Raw genomic sequence first — 23,250 nt, 5'->3', positions numbered from 1 at the left:
GACTACAAGGCACTCTCTAAGATCTTGTTACAACGTCTATCTTCAACAACAAGAGATTTTGCAGGAAAATATCAGGCAGGTCCGCGCTACTAAGGTTAAATTTCCACACTCCGATAAATTCTCTTGAAATGTTGGTAGTACAACGTGCTCAGGTATCGTATTATCGTTGATTTCAGGGCAGCGTACGATACAGTCGAGCATGAAAAGCTATGCCGATGCACGGGAACAGATTTCCGGACAAACTGATGAGACTGATCAAAGCTTTCCTGGAACGATTGTTGTGTTACGTGCGTGTTTTGGGGGCACTCTTGAGTCTTTTCGAATCGCGGAGAAGGTTGCGGCAAGGGGATAGACTGCCCTGTATTGCAGGTATGATCCGGTAAGCGGGCTTTGATACGAGAGGAATGATCTTCTGTAAAAGTAGCTAACTCCAAGCTTTTGAAGTCGACATTGATATCATTACTGGAAACTTTGGGATAGTGGAGGCAATCTACGCCAAGTTGAAAACGGAGGTCAAGTGAATTGGGCGAAAAATCAATGCGTCGAAACCCAAATATATGGTAGGACGAGGATCCAGAGAAAACAAATTTCGACTCCTGGGAACAATGATTATTGAGGCGATGAACTGGAAGTGATTGATGAGTTCATATAGTTGGGATTTCTGGTCGTCGCTGAACACAATTCGAGTAAGGAGACTCAACGACGCATTTAAGCTGGAAGTCAAGCCTACTTTTTTCTCCGCAAGACGCTTCAATCAAGGAGTATACGTCACTGCACTGCGTAACCTTACGTGCGGAAGACATACGTGGACTTTTGAACGAAAGGTGTTGCGGACTGTTTTTGGCGGAGTACAAACAGTAAGCGGGGAACGGTAGAGACGCATGAGCCACGAGCTGCAGGTATTACTTGGAGAGATTCCCATCGTGCACCTGGTTAAAGTCGGGAGGCTAGGGTGGGCGGTCACTCAAGGATGCCGGACGGCTATGCAGTGAAATCTGTTTCCTTCAAGAACCCCTCGAGCATCAGGTTGAAGCCGACCTGTGTGTGGCGAGACGCATTGGAGACGTGTATCCCAGGACCGAGGACGGTAGGGAAAAATTCTGGATCCACCAGGAACCACCCCGGACTCTATTCTGCTAGTTAGATGTAAGAAGACGTAAGTAAGCCAACGTCTTGCCGTTGCAGGTGACCTTGGGACGGCAGAGGCAATTAACAACAGACTCCACGAGGCTCTAGAGAAAACCACATTCGTCTTCCATGGACAGTGACTATTGACGGTAAGGAGAATACGGTGGGCCAGCCACGTCACCAGGATGCTGGACGACTGTGTAGTAAAATCCGCTCTCATCAAGTGCCCCACCGGCATCAGGAATAGAGGGTCCCAGCTAGATGCTAGATGACTTGACAGGGTCGACCGACATGTAATTGACGGATTGACAATAAGTAACCCAGGAACGAGTGTAATGGAAATGAGTTCTTGATATGGTAAGAGCCGTCTCGGCTCTAAGCTGCTAAAAATAGGCGGAGATTTCCGATCATACCCATCTTAAGTAAATCAGTAAATAGGAGATTTATCACCCTCACTGACCCTTACTGACTAAATGCTGCATCCACTTTCCAGCGATTTGGTATTGACTTTGCTAATAATCAAGATCATTTGGAAGTAGGGTACTGGAGGGTATTTCCAGGCCATCAAGCGGTAGCCTGAACAATATTCAGGAATTACGTGCAAACTATATTTATTCGAGACAAGATTTTTATACCAGTTGGTAGAATATTATTTACTGAATATCGGCGTGTATTTTGGTCTTAATGAAACGCTACTGAATTTGAGTTATAGTCGCGAGAAATGATTAAGTCGCTGCGGTTTAATTCGGCCAATTTTCTATAGTGGTGTCTGTGTTTTTTAAATCCGACCGGCCGAAATAGCCTGCACAGGGATTAGATGCTTTGCAAAAACAGATAAAAAAACACCAATGGATAACGTGGCCTACATTCCGGGTTCATTGAAGATAATTAGTTTTGCAGTGACAACAGCTTGCTGCTGGCGCTAGTGTATCATTGAATCGTTTATATACATTAGCACCAGAAGCAAGTGGTTGTCACTCAAATACTAGCTATGTCAACACGATAGAAGCGTTTCAGGCGTTTCAGGCCTCACATATTGGTAGTAGTGCAAATAACGCACCATATGCTGGAATTAAAAACAAAATGCTGCTAATGGCTAGTGAGTGAAAATTGACTTTTATTTTCATATCAGAGGGGAATTTTTGTGTTCTTCCGTGATAAAAAGAAGTGGAATTGTTCTGTGATAGCATATTCATCAATAGCGGATACGCGTAAGCGGTTGATGCTGGTTTTTTCAGCCTGGTTACGTGCTAGTGGAAAAACAGTGGTTTTGATGTTTATTGAATAAAATTTAGCAAATTACTTACATTTTTATGAAAATAGTTATAATACATTAAAGCCTATGAGTGCTACATTCGTTTCAGTGTTGTTATATAGCGGCAAAGTTTTTATTTGGGAAAGTGTAGCCAAAAAAGGTTATGTATGTCGAAATTAGTAGCGTGCTGGGAATACACTCTCGTACCCCATGTAGCATTTTTGAAAGCAATGGTTTGTTTCCAGAAGAGATACTTTAGAGAATGGAACATATTTTAATGCTATTAAGGCATAATTAAGGCAACTTAATGCTTAAACACGTGCCACTAAACTTTCAAAATCTTCTAGATATGCCAAAATAAAGGAATAGAGTCCAAACCTCTCCTTTAAATGGGCCACATTTCGGTGGAATGTGGGAAGCTGTAGTCAAAAACGTCAAATTTGTGTAGAAAAAGGTTTACAAATTTGCTCTTTTGACATCAGCCGAATTTTCCACTTTGTTATGGCCAAACCATCTCAAATTTTCTCATTTTTAATTCCCCGCTCCTGTGACACTTAGACAACACTGTTGAGCTTGTTAAATTTAAGTTTTTTGAAAGTGCTATACCCTGTTTCCACTTTAAAACTGCTGAGCCCAAATCCAGGGATAAAAGGCAGGTAGACCGCCCCCACAGAATGAAAAGTTATCCGATAGGGTGTTGCTAAAAAAGTGAAATGTTACATCCACTCTACACTGCATCACTGCATCACTGCATTGTTGCTGCAATCAGTATAGTTTGCTTTAAATTTGGGATATTCTGAACAATTTTTGTTACATTCGATTTGTTTGTGTCAATCAAAACTGTCTTTTTAATTATTGAAATCGAGTTCAATTTGTTTGCTTTTTACAATAATTGCTGTTAAGTTGACTGCAAAAGCTAAGCTTAAAACACAGACAAACAGACATAACTCTTGGAAGAAAAATCAACAAAAATTATCATACCTCATATTTAGCCTGAGCACTAGCACCATCTATGATCGACATTCCCAAATATCAAATAGCAACATGGGTATTCCTCGAAGTAGCAAGTATTTTTTATGAGGAATTCCCCTTCTTTCGTCAAAAAGCGCCCCTTTGACCAAAACGGAGACATTCCCAACTAAGCCCAAATTTGAAATGACGGTTTAATCGGTACGAAGAATGAAAAACGAGTGTTATGTCTGTTTGTCTGTGCTTAAAAGTTGCTGTTTTAGTTTTGCATATAAACTTTTCTTGTTTCGTATGTAAAACCAATCACGTCAGCTGGATAAAATTCCTTAAAGAAAACATTACATACCTGTAGCTCGTATTGAGTGATAATAAAAAACGAAATCCGTTTTCCACATCTTTCACGTTCAATTTCTTAGAAGAATGAGAGAAAAAAATAGGTTTATGGCCATAAGGATACCATTAATTTTATGACGAAATAAAGTTTTCGTGTTCAGCAGCAGATCCGATTGCGATGTTTTAACGACGTTGTTGTTACCTATAGATGACACCGGGCAAACCGAAACTCATCTTATTCCTTCTTTGATCGGTAAGCTTTCGTCTGTAATTCTTTTTCATTGCCTCCCTCCCGACGATTTATTGTCGGTTTTTTATGATAATATTGAGCGACGAAATCGGAAACTAATAAAAGCAGAAATCGGAGCCCCCAATTCACATCAACAACGGTCGATTTAAAAACAGAAAATTCGCCTTGCAAAAAAAAACTTATTACGTCATTGTTAAATCTTGTGTGCACACAACTTGATGACCAGCATCAGAAGAACAATTGGTTTTCTGGTCGGACAGTTTGGTATCAACGTGTCGTTAGTGTGTTTAATTATGTGGTTACCCAACTCTGCCCAATGTTTTGAACTGGTCGTCGAAACTGAAATGAATGCATGCAGACCAGTTTACCAAATTCGGACAAGGTTTTGTGCTGCAAACACATAAAAAAGAAATGCATTCCCAAAGCAGAAATTGGGAAGAAAAGTTTTCCTTCTGCTCAGCGAAGAGCGAACACACTATAGGAATACCGGGCTGAAATTCGGAAATTGTCTTCGAATGAGTGTTTGTCTGTAAAATGCGTCAGCTGGACTGGACGAAATGGTCGAACTATTTACCATGCCCGGGCCCGGCTGATCGAGCCATTATAGTTCCGGCCGAAAACGGAGACTGGACTGGAAGCTTCATAAAACCAATGTGCACGACTGCAGGACCGGTTATGCAATTTCTGTCTCGGATCGTCGGAGACGTTCGGAACAATCGTACACACACGATATCTAACAGTGAACAGGATTGTCGTATATAGTCTGCTTTTTAAGGGTTTACTTTTTCTTTTAGTTTTGTTTTAGTGCGACGATTGGAGATCCTAAGAGGCCTAGGAAAATGGAGAATAAATAAATGCAAATTACGCAGAAGCTGGTTGAATGATTTGAAATAGATATTTGGCAGGTAGGTAGTTGCTGAACGAAATTAAAGTAAGGTGTTTGATCCGGAAGAAAAAATTAGGTGGCGATGTGGAGAAAAAAGGACTGAGTTTCAAATGTTTAGTCGTGTTGATTGTGGCTTACGCATTCTCGCACACACTGCGCTCCGTTTTTTTTTCAGTCTGGCGAAAAGAGTTGTGTGATTGGTTGTTTTCGCACTACACGATTCGGACACAGCTGCTGCGCTGCTGGGTGGTTTGTTGGTGGGTGGTTGTTGTTGTTAGTTGTTAGTTGTTGTTGTTAGTCGGCACTGATTAACTGGGCGTTCATTCTTTTTTTTTGTTGGTTTCCTCTAGAGTATATTAGAAATAATAACACGTTTTGTGCGATAGTATTCCACCCATGGGTGACATTGAGACTAGCCGTAGTCAACCTTCTGCGGTTGCTGTAGTAGAGAAGGCGACCGATAATTAACCATTATATCATATATATATGAAAAACTTAGGTACTAACTTAAAAGCATGATAGGATTACAACAAATTGAAGTTGATTTCTGGATCGAACGAAAGAACGTAAAAATCCTGGGGGAGGTGAATGTTTTTTTGCTTTGTTTTTTCCTGTAATTTTCTTACTCGCCGATAATGGAGATAAAAATACAAAAAGACCAAACCGAAAAAATGAAAACAACAGTTGTGTTCGGTGGTCACTGGCTAACATATAACAAACAGGGGCAAGTTAATTAAATATTTCCAGTTGGTGGCTCGTTTGGCACAAAACGGGCCCGACAAGGATTTGTTTTTTTATTCACTGTTTTTCCGTAAAACTGATGTCGAAACGAAAGTAACAAAGTAGTAACCGAAAAAAGCAGGAAACAAAAGCAGCTAAATTTGCTCTCAGCTCGAAGTTGTCGTACAAAAGGCAATTTGTTGGCGTGGTAGCAGTTTTTTTTTGTTTTTTTTTGTTTCTGGGCTCATGGTTCTCAGCTATTTGTGGATCGTTTTTCCTTGCACTTGGGGGGGTAAGTTAACTCGTCACACACTCACAAATAACGAAGGCACAACACAAAAACACAAGAAGATCGGACAGAAGTTTCTAACTGAACAACACAACGGAAAAACCGAACGTAAAAGCTGAACAATTCATAGATTTGAGTTACATTTTCCTGCTTTACAGGGCGGTGTTTCGTTTTCGTTTCGATGTTCAAGAGTTTTCTGCTAGTCGCTTGTAACTCGTAGCTTTTCACAGACATTTTCTTGTATGCATTCCGCTGTAATTTGTAGGGGATTACACATTGAACGATGATTAACGTGTTGCTCTTTTGTGAGCTTTAACATTGGAGGCTAGATGCAACGAAGGTCTGAAGCGGGCAACCAGTTTAGCTGGCGCTCGACAGTCTAATGTTTTTCTGTGGATCCCCGCGTCTTTGGGGTGCATAAGCCGCGCTAAATGGTTGCCCTTTCCGGATTTTCAGACCTTCATTGTTAACATTCACTGTTCGTACGGAAGCATATTTGTGATCGTACCTCTTCAAAATAAAATCATCTGACAAACATGTACAGTTCTGTTTTTGCTTTTGTTTTTGTTTATACACACACATTGAGTTAAGGCCAAATCGTTCATTCGAAAAACATAGCTTTGAATGTGGTACGAAGATAAATGAGCTTTTGCTACTATTTTGTTTCTGATTCTTGCGCTTTACTAAATGCTAACATCGGTTATCGATTTGTTGTAACTTTGCTACATACACATTTACTGCTAGCTGTCTAAAGAAAGGATAGTGAGATGTCGGGATGTTTTACACAGTTTTTTTTTGTTCAACAGCGAAAATTGCCCTGTGTGGCGTGGCGCAAAATACGAAATGTTTTAGCACACAAGCTTTCAGCCAGGACAGCCGGACATTGGCCATTGGCTTTTCATCTTCAACATCCATCGGTTGAACGCACAGCTAGCGGTTTTATTATCAGATCCGTCGAAAAACTCGAGAAGAAAACTCAGTTTAATCGGAAAGTTAAAACATTCAGGTTGTTTCCGCTGAATTTTCTTCTCTCGCTTAAAACTCGATATCATAACAGTTTATTATCGCGATTTTTACCACTAAAATATACGGAAAAGTTGTGAAAAAGAATGAAAAAATGCAAAGCACAAATAAATTGAAAGCGAAGCGATTTGCTGAGTGTGAGATGTGAGTATGTAAAATGGTCCTCCTTCACGATCCCGTACCCATCATGATGCCAGCGGAGGTAAAGGGATGTGTGTTCCGAATGGAATTTCCACAAACGAAGGATGAGAAATAAAAGTATACCCCCCGCGTGTGTGGCTGTAATGTGACGGTATTGTGTTGAAACGGAATAATAATTGGCTCCCATCCGACCGTCGAACGAAGACGACGACGACGACGACGACGAAAGACGACGTCTTCTCCGTCGGTGGGTGGGGGGTGGATCCATCCGTTTTGGCATTTGCGGCTGCCGTCCGTGGTGTTGCGATGGGACGGGATGCGAATTTGGATTTTTCCAATTTCCATGCCAACAACCAACCGTCCGTGGGTGGAGGCGGTGGGTGGTGTTTACAGCTGGAACGTGTGTTTATTCCGTGACAACAAAAATACTGTGAGTTATTGTGGCAGAGTAAATGAATGAATGTAAATGTGCGTCTGGGTGTGTGTGTGTGTTTGTGGGTGTGCAGATGGCACAAATAAAAGCGATTCATCTTCCTGCCTAGCTTTGAATAAAGCAGCGTTCTGCGACGCTTGAGCTGGCAAAGTGACAACAATTTTGCGACAAATTGTACAAGGAAAAAGCACCAAAGTAAACAGAAAAAAAGCTTAAAACAGACAGTAAACCAATTTACGTCCCACGAGCGGGGGGTGTAATAAGAATAACAACAGACAAATAAAAAAGAGGCTTCGTCGGAACCAGATTCGAGCCAAACTTGGCTCGAAACTCCACGGTAGCATTGTCAATGAAAACATCATCTCCAGAAAGCTACCGTGTGCCAAAGTCGGTTCGTTCCTCAGTACCTCACTGAAAACGGAAAATCATACCCAAAGAAAACGGAAAAGAAAAGTCTGAAACTGATATGGAAACCAAAGACAGACAGACAGACAGAATTGAATGGATGGAAAAAGGCGCAACAAAACGCAAAGTGTGTGGCACTCGATAGCGAGAAAAATCGGAAAACAACAGCGTGTCGTTCTGTCGCTGTTTTCTGATAAACGAACGGCGCAAGCTGAATCTTGTTCGGTCTGGTGTGGTTCGGTGGATGGAGGAAAACTTCTGTGAAACATGTCATATTTTGTTCCATCGCAGTCTTCTTCTGCTTCTTCAGTAAGTACTTTCTTTTCGCGGTGTGTTCATTTGTTTTGTAAGCGAACCTTCCACGTCGGCGGCGATCGGTTGTGTACTTGTTTTTTTTTGTTTGCTTCGTAATTACGATTCGCCGGTTGTGATTTTTTTTATTTGTTTTAAACGTTAATTATAATATCGTTAAAATCGAGAGAATAGGAGTGGAATTGCACCTCTTTCAGTGACACTTTTCTGATTTGTTAGGAAAGTGGCAATTCCGGTAGATACTTACAGCTTTCTATCTCTATATGACATAATTGTCTATCCATTGGAAAATATTGTAAATTCATTGGACATGATGCTGTGATTGTTAATCTGTAATAGTAATAAGCATAATGAGACAACGTGTACTTACAATAGAATCCAATGCTTTGTCTTTTTTTTTTGGTTTAGTTTTTCGCTGTTGCCTTGCTTATTTGCATTTAGAGTGTGTAGCAAAAGCAAATAATGGCTTCTTATTTGATTAGTTGATTCTCGGGTGACAGTTTGGATTACGGGGTACAAGCTAGGTAGTGTTGGTGGGTATTGTTGATCTGACAGTTGGTGGTGCATGTACTGGTTTAACAACAATGGATTACAATAGGTGGAAATGATGCTTTTTGTAATTTCTGAGCGAGAGGTTGCTTTGCTTTTTTGAGTGGAGTATTCTTTAGAATAGATAAGATCACATCAAAATAGATCAGACCACACTATTTCGTGTTAGTTTTTGGGGTACGCACACACACCGGCAAAGCTTTGGGGTGGACTTCGCAGTCGGGTGGTGTGTACCGGAAAAACTATGCTCTGCCACGATGACACATTTGTTTTAATATTTGTCTACAAACATTGAAGGATGGGACTTATAGAGGGATATTTGAGGTTGTACAGGAAAGGTTGTTTAAAAATCAAAGTTGTGTCTCGTGAGCTTTTATATTTACGGTACAGATTCATTCGCAGGATGCTAACTTCAGAATACTATATTAAGAGTCTTGACCGGACTTCAAAAGGCGTTATAATTTCCTTCTTGATCATTGATAACAATAACCCAACTATGACAGAGAAATTACATACAGCTGAGCATTACAGTTTGTTGAACACATTTCAGAATTTCAGCCGAACAATTAAAAATTCTTCCCGCAAACGAGATTTTTCTTTCTTGCATGGACATTTTTGCTGTGACCAGTATTTTAATCTATTGTGATATCATCCAAGTGTTTTTCCTGTATACCGCACTTCGTTCTTTTCGCAGTACCACTATAGAGTGACAGAACTGCTTATTATTCGCTGAAGTGTCGGTGTTTTCGCCCTTTTTTCCTTTTATGCTATTTACTACTTTTTACCCAGCCTTGATCTATAGAGGCTAGAAAGTACGGAGACTAATTATAATTTGCCCTTGGACAAGAGGTTTCATTCACACCTCGACCCAATACCATTTTTATAACTTATTATTATAACCAAGGATTTATGGGCTTCACGGTCGGTAAAGCAGAGTTAAGCGCTGAGGGAGGGTATGAATGTATATTATATTTTTTTCTGAGTATTTTGCATAACCAATCTCGTTACTAGAACCTGTTTCTGCAATTGCTCATGGACAAAAGGCTTCATTCGCATCTTGCGTCGTTACCATTCTTATAAGAGGTTTCATTGTTGGTAAATGCAGAATTTAGTATAAAGGAATGATATGGAGGAGCCTGAGAATAAATTCATGCTAGTCATTTAACATCGAATAGCCAGATTCTATTGAGATTCGAATCTATGACCATGTCATGGCAGACTCTACAAGCTACAAAACGGACAAACGGGGTTATTTTGCCTCTAAATTATCTCGAAAGAAACATTTAGATATTCAAAATCGTTATACAACCACCAACCAAACCAGACGTTGTCCTACGTCAACCATGTAGTCGAGTCTTGTACATAACCTCACTGATTTTTCTTGAAAAGGATGCCGTCCAGAGCGTATCTCAGTGACCGCTACAGAGCCATGATAATCGGATTTTTATACCAAAATTGGACGCCCTTTTGTGGATATGCTATAGTTTCCTCAAGACGGTGCAATATGCCGCACCGCGTGTGCCGCAATTGGTTTATTGCAAGAAAAGGAACTTTCAGCAAATGAGTAATTTCGTGTAATAGAGCCGTGAACTGGCTTCCAAGATTGGGTGCATCATTTTTAGTCTACGCCGATAAGTCGTAGACGATTGGTGCCTTGTAAGACAACATTCGTTATCCCAATCAAGTTATCATTAATGTATATTAATGATAATGAACCAATGGCCACCATTGGTATTAAAAGTGATCGAAAGTTGGACTTCTTGCGAATCAGCGGAGGTAGCCTTTTATTGGAAATTATATTCAAATAAAAATGATAAAGTATTGTCTTCCGACTAAGCTAAATTCATGCCTAATTACACCATTTATCTAATCTAAGTCAGTCCCCTCGATGGTTCTAGGGTTACGCAATATCGGTGAATCACAGAGGGCTTAGAAGAAAAGTTGGGTTCGAATCCGATTATAGTTGGATTCCATTACAGCTTGGTTCGACTAGTTTGATTAAATGACATGGCATACGAAACTAATGAGTACTGCTTGAATGACCCTTGCTTTACCTAATTTTTGCTCCTTCCGCATCGCGTCTCGTCCCGCTTTGGGGATACCATAAAACATCTGTGATTGATCTCAAGTAACAATTTAAGTTTTACTGTGCTCTTATGGTGGTTTTTATGGAGAATTTTGGTCACCAGGACTGTTATAAGAGTGTAACATAACTCATTTTGTTATTTTAAGTTACTTTCTTCGTCTATTGGAAAGACTATTTAGTTGTGTAGTATTTCTATAAAAAAATATTCTTTATTTATAGACTTCAGTAAAACCTTTATTTTATGTGTCATGTCGTTGTGTTTCCAGTTTTTCCAGATATATTTTCGGGCAAGATTTCACACTATCAGTTTTATATTTACTACCAAGGTTTGCATCTTTCTGACGTCTGTGCTTGAAAATTTAAAATTTTTTAGTCAAGTCAAGGCCTTATTTGAATCATAATGGCAAACTGACTGTGATTATAAAATTGAAACAGCTGTGAAAGTTTGTAAAATTGAGGAATATTTCATCCATTTCAGTTCTGACCATGTGCTCAAGAGTTATTATCTATCACTTTCACTGGTATTAATCCTAAATTGGTTCTAGAGTCTGGGCACTCTCCAATCTTAGAAATGATAGGCGTCCAATGTTAAGCAAATTACTCTACTTTATTTTACAGCACTTAGGAACAAACAGTGCTGTCGAAATTAAATTGCGGACTTGTGAAAGCACGCGTCGCATTGCAAGCCAAGTTGAAATGTTCAACTCCGTTCATTAGGTCTTATTATGTAAGTCACGTCGAGTGTCACTTTGCTCGACCGGTCTACAGTTGGAATTGTACGACACGATTTTGTCGAGTAACTCGACTGCGTCGACTGCTGAAAAGCAGGTTACTCAACTGCTAGCAAATAACAAGGGCATTTGTTTTGTTTTGGTCACGCAATCAGTCACTGGCCTGTCAATTCTCTCCGTGAGTTATATGTCATTTTAGGACCAATAAACTAACACACCCTTAGTTTCGGAGCATTTTGCTGACTTGCTGCTGAAACGACTGACACTACACATTGGAGCTAATTTCTTTTGTGTGGTGCGGTGCTATAAGCGTTCCTAGTGCACTGTGCGGCACCGTCCCAGAGGACGGCTGCCGATCAATTTATTCATTCGCCTTCATTTGTCAAAGGCACGCACTGCCGTTGAGTGGCAAATGAACTCCAACGTTTAAAACCGCTCTCAATTTAATTCCAATACCAATACGCACTGCCGTTCATAAATATTTAGGTTGCTACCGTATCGCACCGAGCACCAAACTTATGAGTAAAGGGCCAAACAGAATGCTCTGAGTTAGCGCATCCGTCAGCGCCAATTTGACAGTAAACCCTTGGGAAAACAGTTAGAATAACACTGTCGGACGCAATGACGCAGCATTCTGTTTGACCCTTAACACCGTGCCAATTTACCGGGTCATATCGAGTTAGAGTACGGAGCCCAGAATATATTACACACGTATACAAAATAAGAAAATGTAAATGAAATCAGGTTCACTGACACCGTGTCCATTGGTGCCAAGTCGAAGCCCAAAGCACCGCACTCGGGTTCTTTTTTTCTTAGGTAGCGAGCCAGTACATAGCACCGACATTGCGTTCAATTATCAAATGTAGCTGGTGCGGTGCATACATGAATCAGTAACAACCGTATCGCTCTAAGTGGCAGACTTGAGAAAGCACGCACCGCTCCGGTAACCGTGCTAAAACATTCCCCTCCGTTCATAGGTCACACGCTCCCGGTTTCGGTGTATTTCGCCTGCTCTCGTTCGAACTAATGTGATACCGCACCTCAGTGCCGATTTTTTCAGTTCGGTACAGTATTATGCGTGTTAGGTGCCCTTTGGGCTGCTTCGGGCCAAAAATTCGATAATTTTTGCTGAGCAGCAGCAGCTGATATGACACAAACACGGCATTGTGGAAGGCACCCGCTACCGTTCATAAGTTTTTACCGTACCGCACCAAGCAGTTACATAGGTTCTTTTGGTTTGCGAGCGAAACCGTGCCAGCTTACACCAGCCGGCACCTGCTAGAGCACGGCTAGAGAACGGAGTCCGCACGTCCTGACAACTCAGTCACCTACACCAAATATGAACGAATAAGAAAGAAAGCAAGGAACGAAATAATGCAAGCCGTCGTTGGTACGGTGCTCACTGGTGCTTAACCGAAGACAAAGCACTTTGATCGGGTTTTTGCATTTTCGGGGAGCGTGCCAATATGTAGCAACGCCAGTGCGTTCTATTATCAAAAGTACCCGTTGTGGTGCCTATCTGGACGGGTGGCAGCCGTGTCGCACCGGACGGCGTTTATAACAAATCTGTTAAAAGTGCGTAGGTTTTGCCCAATATAATTGTGTGCGTGGTTTCCTTCAGAAAATTTTAGATGCTTTTCTTTATTCAGCGTTTATGTTCCCACTTTTAAATTGGTCCAAATAATCATCATTTCACTTTTAAATTTCTTTAATTTTTAATTTAATTCATAATTTTTGAACCACAAAATCAATTTCGAATCGAATCATAAAAAGTATTCGTTTCTACGTGGTTTCATAGTTTGAAAACCAAAAAATCCCAATATACTATACATGTTTTAAAACTGAAAAACTACCCTGCAAACCACAAATCGTATAATAATGTGCGAAAATCATCTTAAATATCGCTAATCGAGCTCGAAATCGTATATAAAGCTTAATAAGGTGCATCCTAGTTTATATTTATTCGTATAAAATGATAGTAAAAGTGATTCACATACGATTTTTGTCACAGAATTGTATAGCATTACGGAACTGACCATGTTGATTCGGATTTCATCGTACACAAATACTTATGAATGTGAATTGTTTTCATATAATTTGCAGTACGTATATCGCCTCCAAAACAGTACGCATATGCTGGTTTCGTGCATCGAATGCGATTTTTCTAGATATATATCGGTACATATATCATATTTGTCACTTTGATATACGTACGAAAATGTTTGCTGGGTAAAAGGTCAGTCAAGATCAAGAAAAAAGACGAGCAATGATTCAGCACTGCAATTCATGAATGAATTGTTTTGAAGGAAAGGAAACTGAGAAAGACAAACGCTGTCAGCAGCTCAGTAGTCGTGTACATTGGCTGACAGATGAATGAATACTACCAGGGATGAAACTGTATGCACTGAATGCGTTTCATATACGCCTTCAAGCAGGGTTGTCAATTTTTTCGAGCAAAGCAAAGCCTTGAGCATAAACGTCTTTCTAAGACTTGACCCTTTTTTATCGACAGCCATTTTTTTGACCGCGTTTAAGTATAAGACTGACTTTTTGCGCTGTCGAGAGTCTTCTTTGGGCTAATACAGAATTCAGGAATTCAGCACAAAGGAAGGGTAATGAGGGATCTGAGAATAGACCTATCCTGAAGTTCATTTGACATCGAATGGCCTGATTCTACTCAGATTCGAACCCACGATCATTCGCTTGTCAAAACAGACTCGGTAACCATGCGGCTACAGAACCCTCTCTTATTTTGAAGCTTTGTTATTATAAATTTTGCGAGCTGTAACCCAAAATTTTTACGGAAAAGCTCACCAAAATACCTTTTATTTGCCACCAAAATCAAGAAAATCGGTTCTGTGGTCCAAAAGGTATGAATGTTTTTAGGAATATAAAAAATTCGGAGATGTATATTTTTGATTCTTAAGATACAACTTCTTAAAAAAATATGTCCCGATAACGCAATGGAGACAGATAGTATGTTTTTCTTCCAGTTACATGAAAACGGATATTTCTGGCAAATATAAACCATAAACGTGAATATACTTGCTAGAATTATCAGATTCCGAGTGGTGAAAATAAAATACCATGCGCCTTCGTTGAATTATCGAAACTGAATTTAAAAAAAACTTCGTTTCAAAATCGAAAATTTATAGCTTGTGGAATTTTAAACATTTGCAGAAAAATACAAGCTCTTCAAAAAACAGTTGTCTCTTTGATTTGAATTTACCTCCATTGCATTTGGGACGATACGCATACAGATGTTAGGCATAATGGACATTAGGCATAATGAACATTAGGCATAATGGACGATAGGCATAATGGTCGATAGGCATGGTCTGAACAAGCTATATGCCATCAACTTGCAAGAGACCAAATAGACTCAGTTGAAAAAGACAGGGTGAGTCAGTTTTGCATATACAGAGAGTTGTTGCGAGGTCTAGAAGAAATTAACTAATGTCGATAGAACTAGGAAAATGAATAACTTTAGGCCACCTTGCGGTCGCTTGCCCTGAACCACCCTGAAATGGCATTATGCCAAATGACTTTATGCTAAATGGTCGGCCCCGTTCACACTATATTCTCACCGAGCCATGATTGACTCAAGTGCGCATTTTTTGGGAAAACGAAATATTGTAGATTATGCCTAACGTTCGTTATTCCTATCGTTCATTCTTACACCCATTATGTCTAATCTATTTATGCCTAACGAAGCGCAACCTTTAGTCCTTATATAAAGACTAAGCTGAGCTTCCATCAAATATTTTTACCAAATTGCATTAAAATACTTTTACTTTAGTACTAAAGTCATTAAATCGATTTAGTGGTTCAAAAGCTATGAGATTCGAAAGAGGGTATAAAGGCAAATAGAGACAAAAATGATGATTTTTGAGACCTTAACTTAGTACAGGAAAGTAGCCTAGGCATCAAATAAATGATACCGATCAAAACACTTTCCGCAGGGAAAAAGTGTACAAGTTTTGAACAAAACCTGCTGAAATTTTTAAAAACTGCTGAATTATTAGAATGTGTTCGACCGGGATATTGGCAACATGTTTTTTTCTGTCAAAATTCCCACACGCAGAGTCATAATCTGTTTCAATCCGCACTTCGAGTTCAATCAAATTGCTCCTCTCCTTCGTCCTTCCCCCCATTCACCCTAGGGGATAGTTATTGTGGTTCCATTTTGCGCTGCTGGCGTGTGCTGGCTTTTTTTTCGGATTCAATTTTCCCAATCAAGATCAAAGCCAATTCGCCGGTTGATTGCGATTGATTCTTTATGCCTCGTTTGTTTTTTTTTCTTCCTGGTTGTAAAACCCGCTAAGAAATTGCTTGTACGTAGGCATAATTTACCCATAGCACTGCTGTCTGTCTCTATTCGTAAAAAGATTTTAATTATCGTTAAGGATTACAGTGGTTCGTCACAAAAAAGTTTGATAGTTCCGAAGCTAGCTTCCTGCGATATTCTTAATTTGATTCAACCTCTTATTTTGCTTGCTCTGTTTTTTTTGTAGAAAGATAGTTAGCATAAGTTACAATAGTTGGGTTGGAGTCTGTTTTAGGGGTCGGTAGTAACAATCATCGTGAGATAGGATAGTTTGGGAAAGTGTGTTGAACAGCTTTAACTAAACATTCTATAACACCGTGTGTAGGGGAGTGGCTAGGTTGAAAGGTGGTGAGGGATTCACAGTTTGTGTGTAGGTGTGAGTGTGAGAGAGAGAATACAATATCTTACCGAATACTTCTAGTTATAGATCCAGAATGATGTATTCTTATAAATTCATTACTAGTAGTCGCTATATGAAAGTATGATTGTTTCTCGTTTACAAAAAACGTGTCGGGTACCCAAATATTCTTAATGAACTCAGATCCAACTGACAGTGTTTCTACACCCGGCCTTTTTCTGTAAGCTAAACGTGGATCAGTCCAAAATTGTCGAAAGTAAAAATCCAATGTGAAATCCTATTTGGTTTGAGAAAATTTTCCGTGATTTGTGATTTTTTTTAATTACAAAGTTTTTGTTGTTGATTTTTGTTTTGAATCGGTTGTGTTTAGGGGGTTAGACGTTTTAGACGGTTTGATTCGTTCGTCGGAGGGGACAGTTTGCGAGCCCGGGATGAGCCGTTGCGGTTTCCGACGGATGATGACGCCGACGACGAGACCGATGTTTGACGACATTTGTGTTTGCGGATTTTCGTAATGTTTTTGTTTTCGTTTCGATTGATTTTGGCAGGGGAATAAAAGAGAAGAAGAGAGAAGAAAAAACCAACGGTTACATTTGCGGGAACTTTCAATTTTTAACTGCGTAAGGTCCAATTTGGTTATAATAATTGCATTTCATTATTGCTTAATTTGGCTTGTGGGACAAACATACTGATAACGAAAAAATTGCACACCAATATGAATACAAATTCCTATAAGCAAACAGAAGAGGAAAAACATTGGATACAAACGGAAAATCCGATAACAACACAAACGAGCGCCCCGAGGGAGTGAGAGAGAATGGTCCATAATTAAAATTAAAACGAAGAGCTTTCATTCATTTGTCAACGTCATTCGAACGCAAACCTCGTTAGAGAATGCTTTTATGCTTTAGTTTTTTTTCGTCATTGCACACAGCCGGTCCTGTGCGCGCGCGAGAACGGGTAAATCAAAGGATCTTAACTCATTACCGTTCGATTGCCAGGGATGCTGGCTTCGCAGATAAAAAAGTTCTTCCGAGTTTAATTTTAATTATAGAGAACATCTTCTATTGCGCGCCATACAGCGCGGGTTTTTTTTCTCTGCTCTAGGATAAGTATGACTTTGACGTCCGGTAAGTCGGTTCGGTCATAGGATATATAGATATATATATGTAGACGCACACACAAACGAGAAAAGTAGCGCAAAACGGATGCTTTCGTCAGAAGGCAAACTACACTAGGTTTTAACACGACAAAAAAACGAAACGAAAATTGTACATCCTTCAGAGAATTGTGGACTGATATTATATCTGTTTGGATTTATGATTATATATTATTTTTTTTAATCTTCAAAGGAAATGATAATGATGCTATCAGAACTTAGAAACCAGTATAAGACAAACGATAATAAGCAATGGAGAGTGAGCGGATATATGTTGGTTTTATTGGTTTTTAGTTGTTACTGTGATTGTTGCTGTCGCTGCTAACGGTTATTTTTTGTGATGATGGCGGTTGCACTAAATAGGTTGCCAAGTGTGAAAAGTGTGGTCGCAAGTGGAAACGAACTAAACACAGACACTCTAGTTAGTTATGTTGTTGCCCGGATATGTGCGAGACTAGTACAGAATGAGGATGGCATGCAAAATGGGGTGATCATCGGAGGCTTTTGTCCTATTCAATTAGGGGATGAACCTGGGAGACTGGCGGGAGAGGGAGGTGAATGATGATGATTAGTGTGGAGGTTTTTTTCTCTCTTCTGGCTGGGTGGCACTTTTTGGTGGTGGTTGCTCAACCAGGGGAGTTCGTAGATAAGCGCAAGTATTTATATTATGTTTGTGGGTAGCTTGGAGAGCTTCTTTTCCGGGCCTTGCTTCTGTCGCAGTGAAGTATTTATACATACACGTTTTTTTATGTGTGTGATTTGGCAGTAGCAAAGAGCGCAATATCCTTTGTATTGTCTGTCGGATGAAGTTGGCAGCAGAACAAAGTTTTTTTTTGTTGAAATCGGAGAGCACATGATGTGCACTGGATGTGGAGCAATGGAATAGCGTTCGAGTCGTTGGAAATGGCTTGAAACGGAATTACATTTTGCTGGCAGAGTCAGATTCCTTTGGATGGAGATTTCTCCGTCACTATAGGTAGTGGTTCTGTGCAGAAGGAATGTGATAGGTACGAATGTGACGGTAGATTTGCGACCAAAATCACCTTTCTGATGGTTTTGCCGCAATGCACAGAACTATTTCTGCTCCATCCTTAATTTAGCTAGTATGGCATCTATTTTGAGAGACATAGTAAGAGTAATTTAAATTAGCAGAAATAAAAGATTACATTTTCCTAACCTTAACAAGAATTTGTGAAAAAATATTTTGGTTTAGGTTCATTGCTTCAAAAGCATTAAAATCGTTTTGAAACCCATTCAATTTTATTTATCGGATTATTCAATTTAATTTTCCTAAGTAAGTCTAGAAATGCATGGACTCAAAGGACGCTCTAAATATGACTCATAAACAGTAGTTTCAATACATTCTAAATTGAGTGGTTTTGATATTTTTCCTTGAATTACTGAACGATTTAAACGTCATTTCTAAACAAGTAAAACTTTGTTGATTTATCTGTTCTATAAAATATTTAAAAACTCATTCTCCGTTTTTTCTATTAGTGTTTAACTGTAATTAAAACTTTGCCCGATTGTCCCAGTTCCACTGCTCCACGGCACATCATGTTCCGTTCTACCTTTGAACGGAGAAGGGTTGAGTGATCGAACGGGATGACAAAAGTTGCATCCTCCGTGTCCAGCTGCCAACATTACGCTCTCTCCCTTCTTTCTCTCTGTCTCGAAATATGATTCAAACTGCTAAGAAGATAATTGAACATTGACAATGGGCCATTCCTGGCAATCAAACACATTCTTGCTTGGCGTTTAGAGAGTTTAGAGTAAAAGCAATGCAGCGCAGTCTGTACTATTTAGCTAGCAGTAGCAGTGTTTTTCCCAAAGTTGCTTGTTCTGTTTGCGTACTGACTGCAGTGCTGCAGTCCTTCCGGTTCTGACTGACGCAGGGAATTTGAGCATGATACAGAAATACGGAAACACAATTCAAGTGATATGTACACCAAACATGATCGGAGGATCGGACCGTCTGTCACGAATTGGTTCACAATTGGTTCTGCCGTTCTCGTAAGTAATTCAACCGGTTTTGCTGGGTTGATTCGGTCTTGCAGAGCTTCATGCGAACACTTTTGAAGAAACTTGAGTAAACGCAAAAAAAGTAGTCGTAAAATAAAAACGATAAGTTAGAGTAAGTGAAACATCGAAGCAGTTGTTAGGGAGCTTGGGAAATCAAAATACTAAATCCAATATCTAGAGCACACTTTAAGCGGTTTCAGCAAAGATTCGATTCGTTTTAAAAGAAGGAATGTCGAAACACTTATCGCAGTGTCATTTCAACCGTACGAACATTTTAAACCGGAATTCTTGCGAACGATTCTCAGTGATGGCATCACAATCGTGTTCATATTTTCTTTTTTGGCTTATCAATATTGACGTGGGAAAGTTTTGATTGTCACACCAAAACGTAAAGCTGCTCTCGATAGAGCCAGCAGTTGCACTGAACCGAACAGTACCGTGACACGACAGTTGGAAATGTTTTTCTTTAACGCTCGGGCACAGTTCTGTAAAAGTTCGCACGCTTTCGCAAAGAACGACGACACATATGTACGTGGAAAATTGCTTCGAGATAGATAGTTTGAGATAGTTAGTAGCGGCCCAAAAAGAATGGAAAGAAACTCATTCAAATTATACTATCTAGGTAGTCGGCAGAGATAGAGAGTCTAAGTTATTAATAGAAACAGAGTTGATAGAGATAGTTACAGGGACAGTAAAGACATACAAAACAGTGATTGGTTTTTCAGCTTCGATTAGTTGAGTAGTAGTAGTAGTAGTAGGAACGGAAGTAGCAAGGCCGCAGGCTGCTTCATAGCTGTCCTGATTTCAATCAAGTTTTTCAGACAGAGTTGAAACGTTTCCTAGAGCAAACGTGTAAATCTAGGAACGACTTTAGTTCATACGAAATTAATAGAAAGAACACACACATAAATATGAAAATACCACAAAACGCAGCGATCGGAATGAAAGATATAATATGCTAAAATGAAAAAATGTACAAACACAACAGCTTTACTTATGAAGGTAAAAAGGAATGAAGAAAACAAGAACGAAAATGTTACAAATCAAATTTTGCAGGCGGGCAATGGGTCACGTCCTGTAGTGACAGTATTTATAATTGTTTTATTGTACGCATACATTGTTCGTTTGTTTTTCAGCATTGTTTCTGTTGCTGTTGGTTTTGCTCTCGGCAATTTGCATATCTTCGATTGTAAATAATATGTGTGGAGATTACTCCGGGCAGTTGATTCTAGACGAGACTTTGTTTGGTCGATATTATTAGTTATATTGCTTTGCTTTCCAACACAAACTCAATACAATATGTATATATAGATATATCAATAATATTTTGATTTGGTTTCCACTAATGATAATGATGGTGATTTACAGGGTAACGAAGAAAGATACCGAAGCGTTCGCCAGTTGCGGCCTGGGAGAGTCTCGATGCGCGGTCCCCGGGACGGGTGCATGTTGATTTGATTTCTTGAAGACACGCTGATGGTCTTGAAGTTTATGTTTGAGATTCCACCGGCCTCGGAAGCTCAATAATAGTTTGTTTTTATGCGGAACAATTTGTACTCGAGTGCTGCAATATAACGGAATTACGGCAATTGTCTGCGGGTTTGATGCTGGACTATATTTAGCTGCTAAAAAGCTCGAAAGTCAGGCGATGCTGTTGTTATCGAAAAGCTACACAAGCACAGTTTAAAAATCATGCGTGCTAAGTGAGCAGGTTGCTGAACTGTAATTGCTTCAATCTTTATTTATTTTCTACTTGATAGATTTTTTTTGCATGACACTCGTATTATCAGTGCGACAATAACAGTAATATTCATTCGAGGTGAATGTAACAGAAAATCGATCTAGCAAATATAAGGTTTCGTGTAGATTTGTGAGGAACTGTGAATACAAAAACATTCAAAGCTTTGTTGTGACATTTTTCTCATGTTTCACAGCCTAACAAATAGATGTCCATTGAGTAATAAAAATAGCAATTCATTTGCTAAACGTACCATTCATCAAGCCCAGATTTTATTTCTAAGATTATGCTGCTCAATTGTATCAAAGTAAAGGGCGACTGCATTCATTGTTAACCAATGGAGGCGCATGGTCATCTGTTATGAATTTCTTTCAATTTCTGTAAATATGTAATTCATTTCCACTCATTGAAACCTGCTGAAGTGGACTTTAAACTAAAAACTAAGTAGTTCAAGCCAGTATAAGTTATTATTTAGGGATAAAAAATAATGGCCCTTTTTGTCGGGTGAATGTCAACTTATTGAATTGTCGAATCATGATTCTTCTTAAATTTGGATTAAAACTGGAATTTGTAAATTTTAATATCAGTTAAATATCAGCATTTTTCTGAATAAATACCAATTTAAGTGGAGTTTCAATTTGTTCAATTATCGTGTTATATCGGAATAAAGTAGACACAACACTTCTAGTTTTTAGAAGCAAGTATATCTACCTTTTTCGCAAACCGGTTTCGAGTATGATTCTACCTATCAATAGAGCAGCGGTGCCTGACAGGCTGGATATAGGAAACTCCATAGAAAATGGAACTGTTATGTGAGTAACGGTAGATTATTAGTCTAACAATTTCGAAATTAAATTTCGGTTCGGTCTTGCAATTGGGGGATTTTTGAAAATTTCGAGCTCAAAATCCATTACAAACGAAAGCTAATTATTCTTAAAACGCTAATGGAAGCCAGGAGGGAGTTTCCCATGGGTGCTTCTTAGGTTTGTTGAGAAAAACTGCTGCAAAGTACGTATTTTTTATAACTATCGCGTAGGTTTAAGCTCAAGGTCTCATTTTTAATGAAATTTTGCATACGAACATAGTGGACTTATTATTGAAAACAATATTTAAAAATAAATCGAAGGCTCCTGATTTCCCAGAAAATTTCGGACATCGCTGACTTCAAAAGGTTATAACTCTTGAATCATGCGTCGTAAAGCTAATTTTTCAATAAGGATGCAATAAAATTTTCTCAATTATCCAAGAAAATATCAGTTGAATAAAGGTTGTCACAATATTTTCCGCAACGGCCACGTAGCTGCCCAAGTATCAATTCTAAAGCCACTCAGTTTTACTTGAATTTTATAAAGGTTTTTAGCGGTAATAATTACTACTTCTGGTTTTATTACGCAATACCAAGAGGATATGCATCAAAACACACTTATAACCAGCTATAAAATCATATAATAAAACTGTTAATAAAGCAAATTTATTGTGGTTCCTTATATTACCACGATAAAACTAATTGGTTGCACCACGTCTCTTATAAACTTACTATACGTAGCAATGGGGCGTAGCAATACAATATGACGCACCAATCCCAATTGATTTTACTATCTGTGAAATGTTGTTTTATAATTGCAATAAATGTTGTTTCACAGAGCTTTTAAAACGGTAACACCGTGACCAAACAGATTTATTGCTGCTATTATGAAGAATATTTCAGTTCAACATTGAAATCAATTTTTCATGCGAGGCCATATAGCAATATTCGTAGGTATATTATTTTTAGCTCACAAACAAAACTTCATCATAGCAAACTGTGTAGCAGAAAGATAATATTATCAATCGATTTTCATGTCGCAGGAAGCAACTAAAATGAGTCAGCTGGAAAATATTTATTTTGTCAAACAACCAGTTAGGCCATTGCAAATCATTTTCAAAGTTTTTGTTCCCCCCAACACCAAAATTGGCTTGAAAAATCGGGGGGCAAAAAAATAATTTGTAGGATATGAGTTAATTTTTTTATATAAAATCAATTATCTGGGCTCTACAGCCTGAAAACTCAAAAAATGAGTAACTCGTTCACTCACTTCACAGTCAACACTTCTAGCACGAAATAGAAATGGAAGTTCAAACAGTGGAATTTCCGAA

The 23,250-nt window shown here is 39.0% G+C and overlaps 1 protein-coding gene across 1 annotated transcript in view; it reads right to left on the bottom strand.

Moving 5' to 3' along the window:
* LOC128737317 (gamma-aminobutyric acid receptor subunit beta) overlaps positions 1–23,250 on the bottom strand; it is a 166,855-nt gene that overhangs the window by 56,182 nt on the left and 87,423 nt on the right. Inside the window, exons 4-5 of the mRNA XM_053831934.1 lie at positions 16,246–16,472; positions 8,392–8,474 (exon numbers count right to left, since the gene is read on the bottom strand). Of these exons, the coding sequence (XP_053687909.1) occupies positions 8,392–8,474; positions 16,246–16,472 (310 nt within the window). The remainder of the gene's footprint in view (positions 1–8,391; positions 8,475–16,245; positions 16,473–23,250) is intronic.

This window comes from Sabethes cyaneus, chromosome 2, assembly GCF_943734655.1.
Source record: "Sabethes cyaneus chromosome 2, idSabCyanKW18_F2, whole genome shotgun sequence".
NCBI lineage: Eukaryota > Metazoa > Arthropoda > Insecta > Diptera > Culicidae > Sabethes > Sabethes cyaneus.
This window is presented reverse-complemented; position numbering and strand designations above follow the sequence as displayed.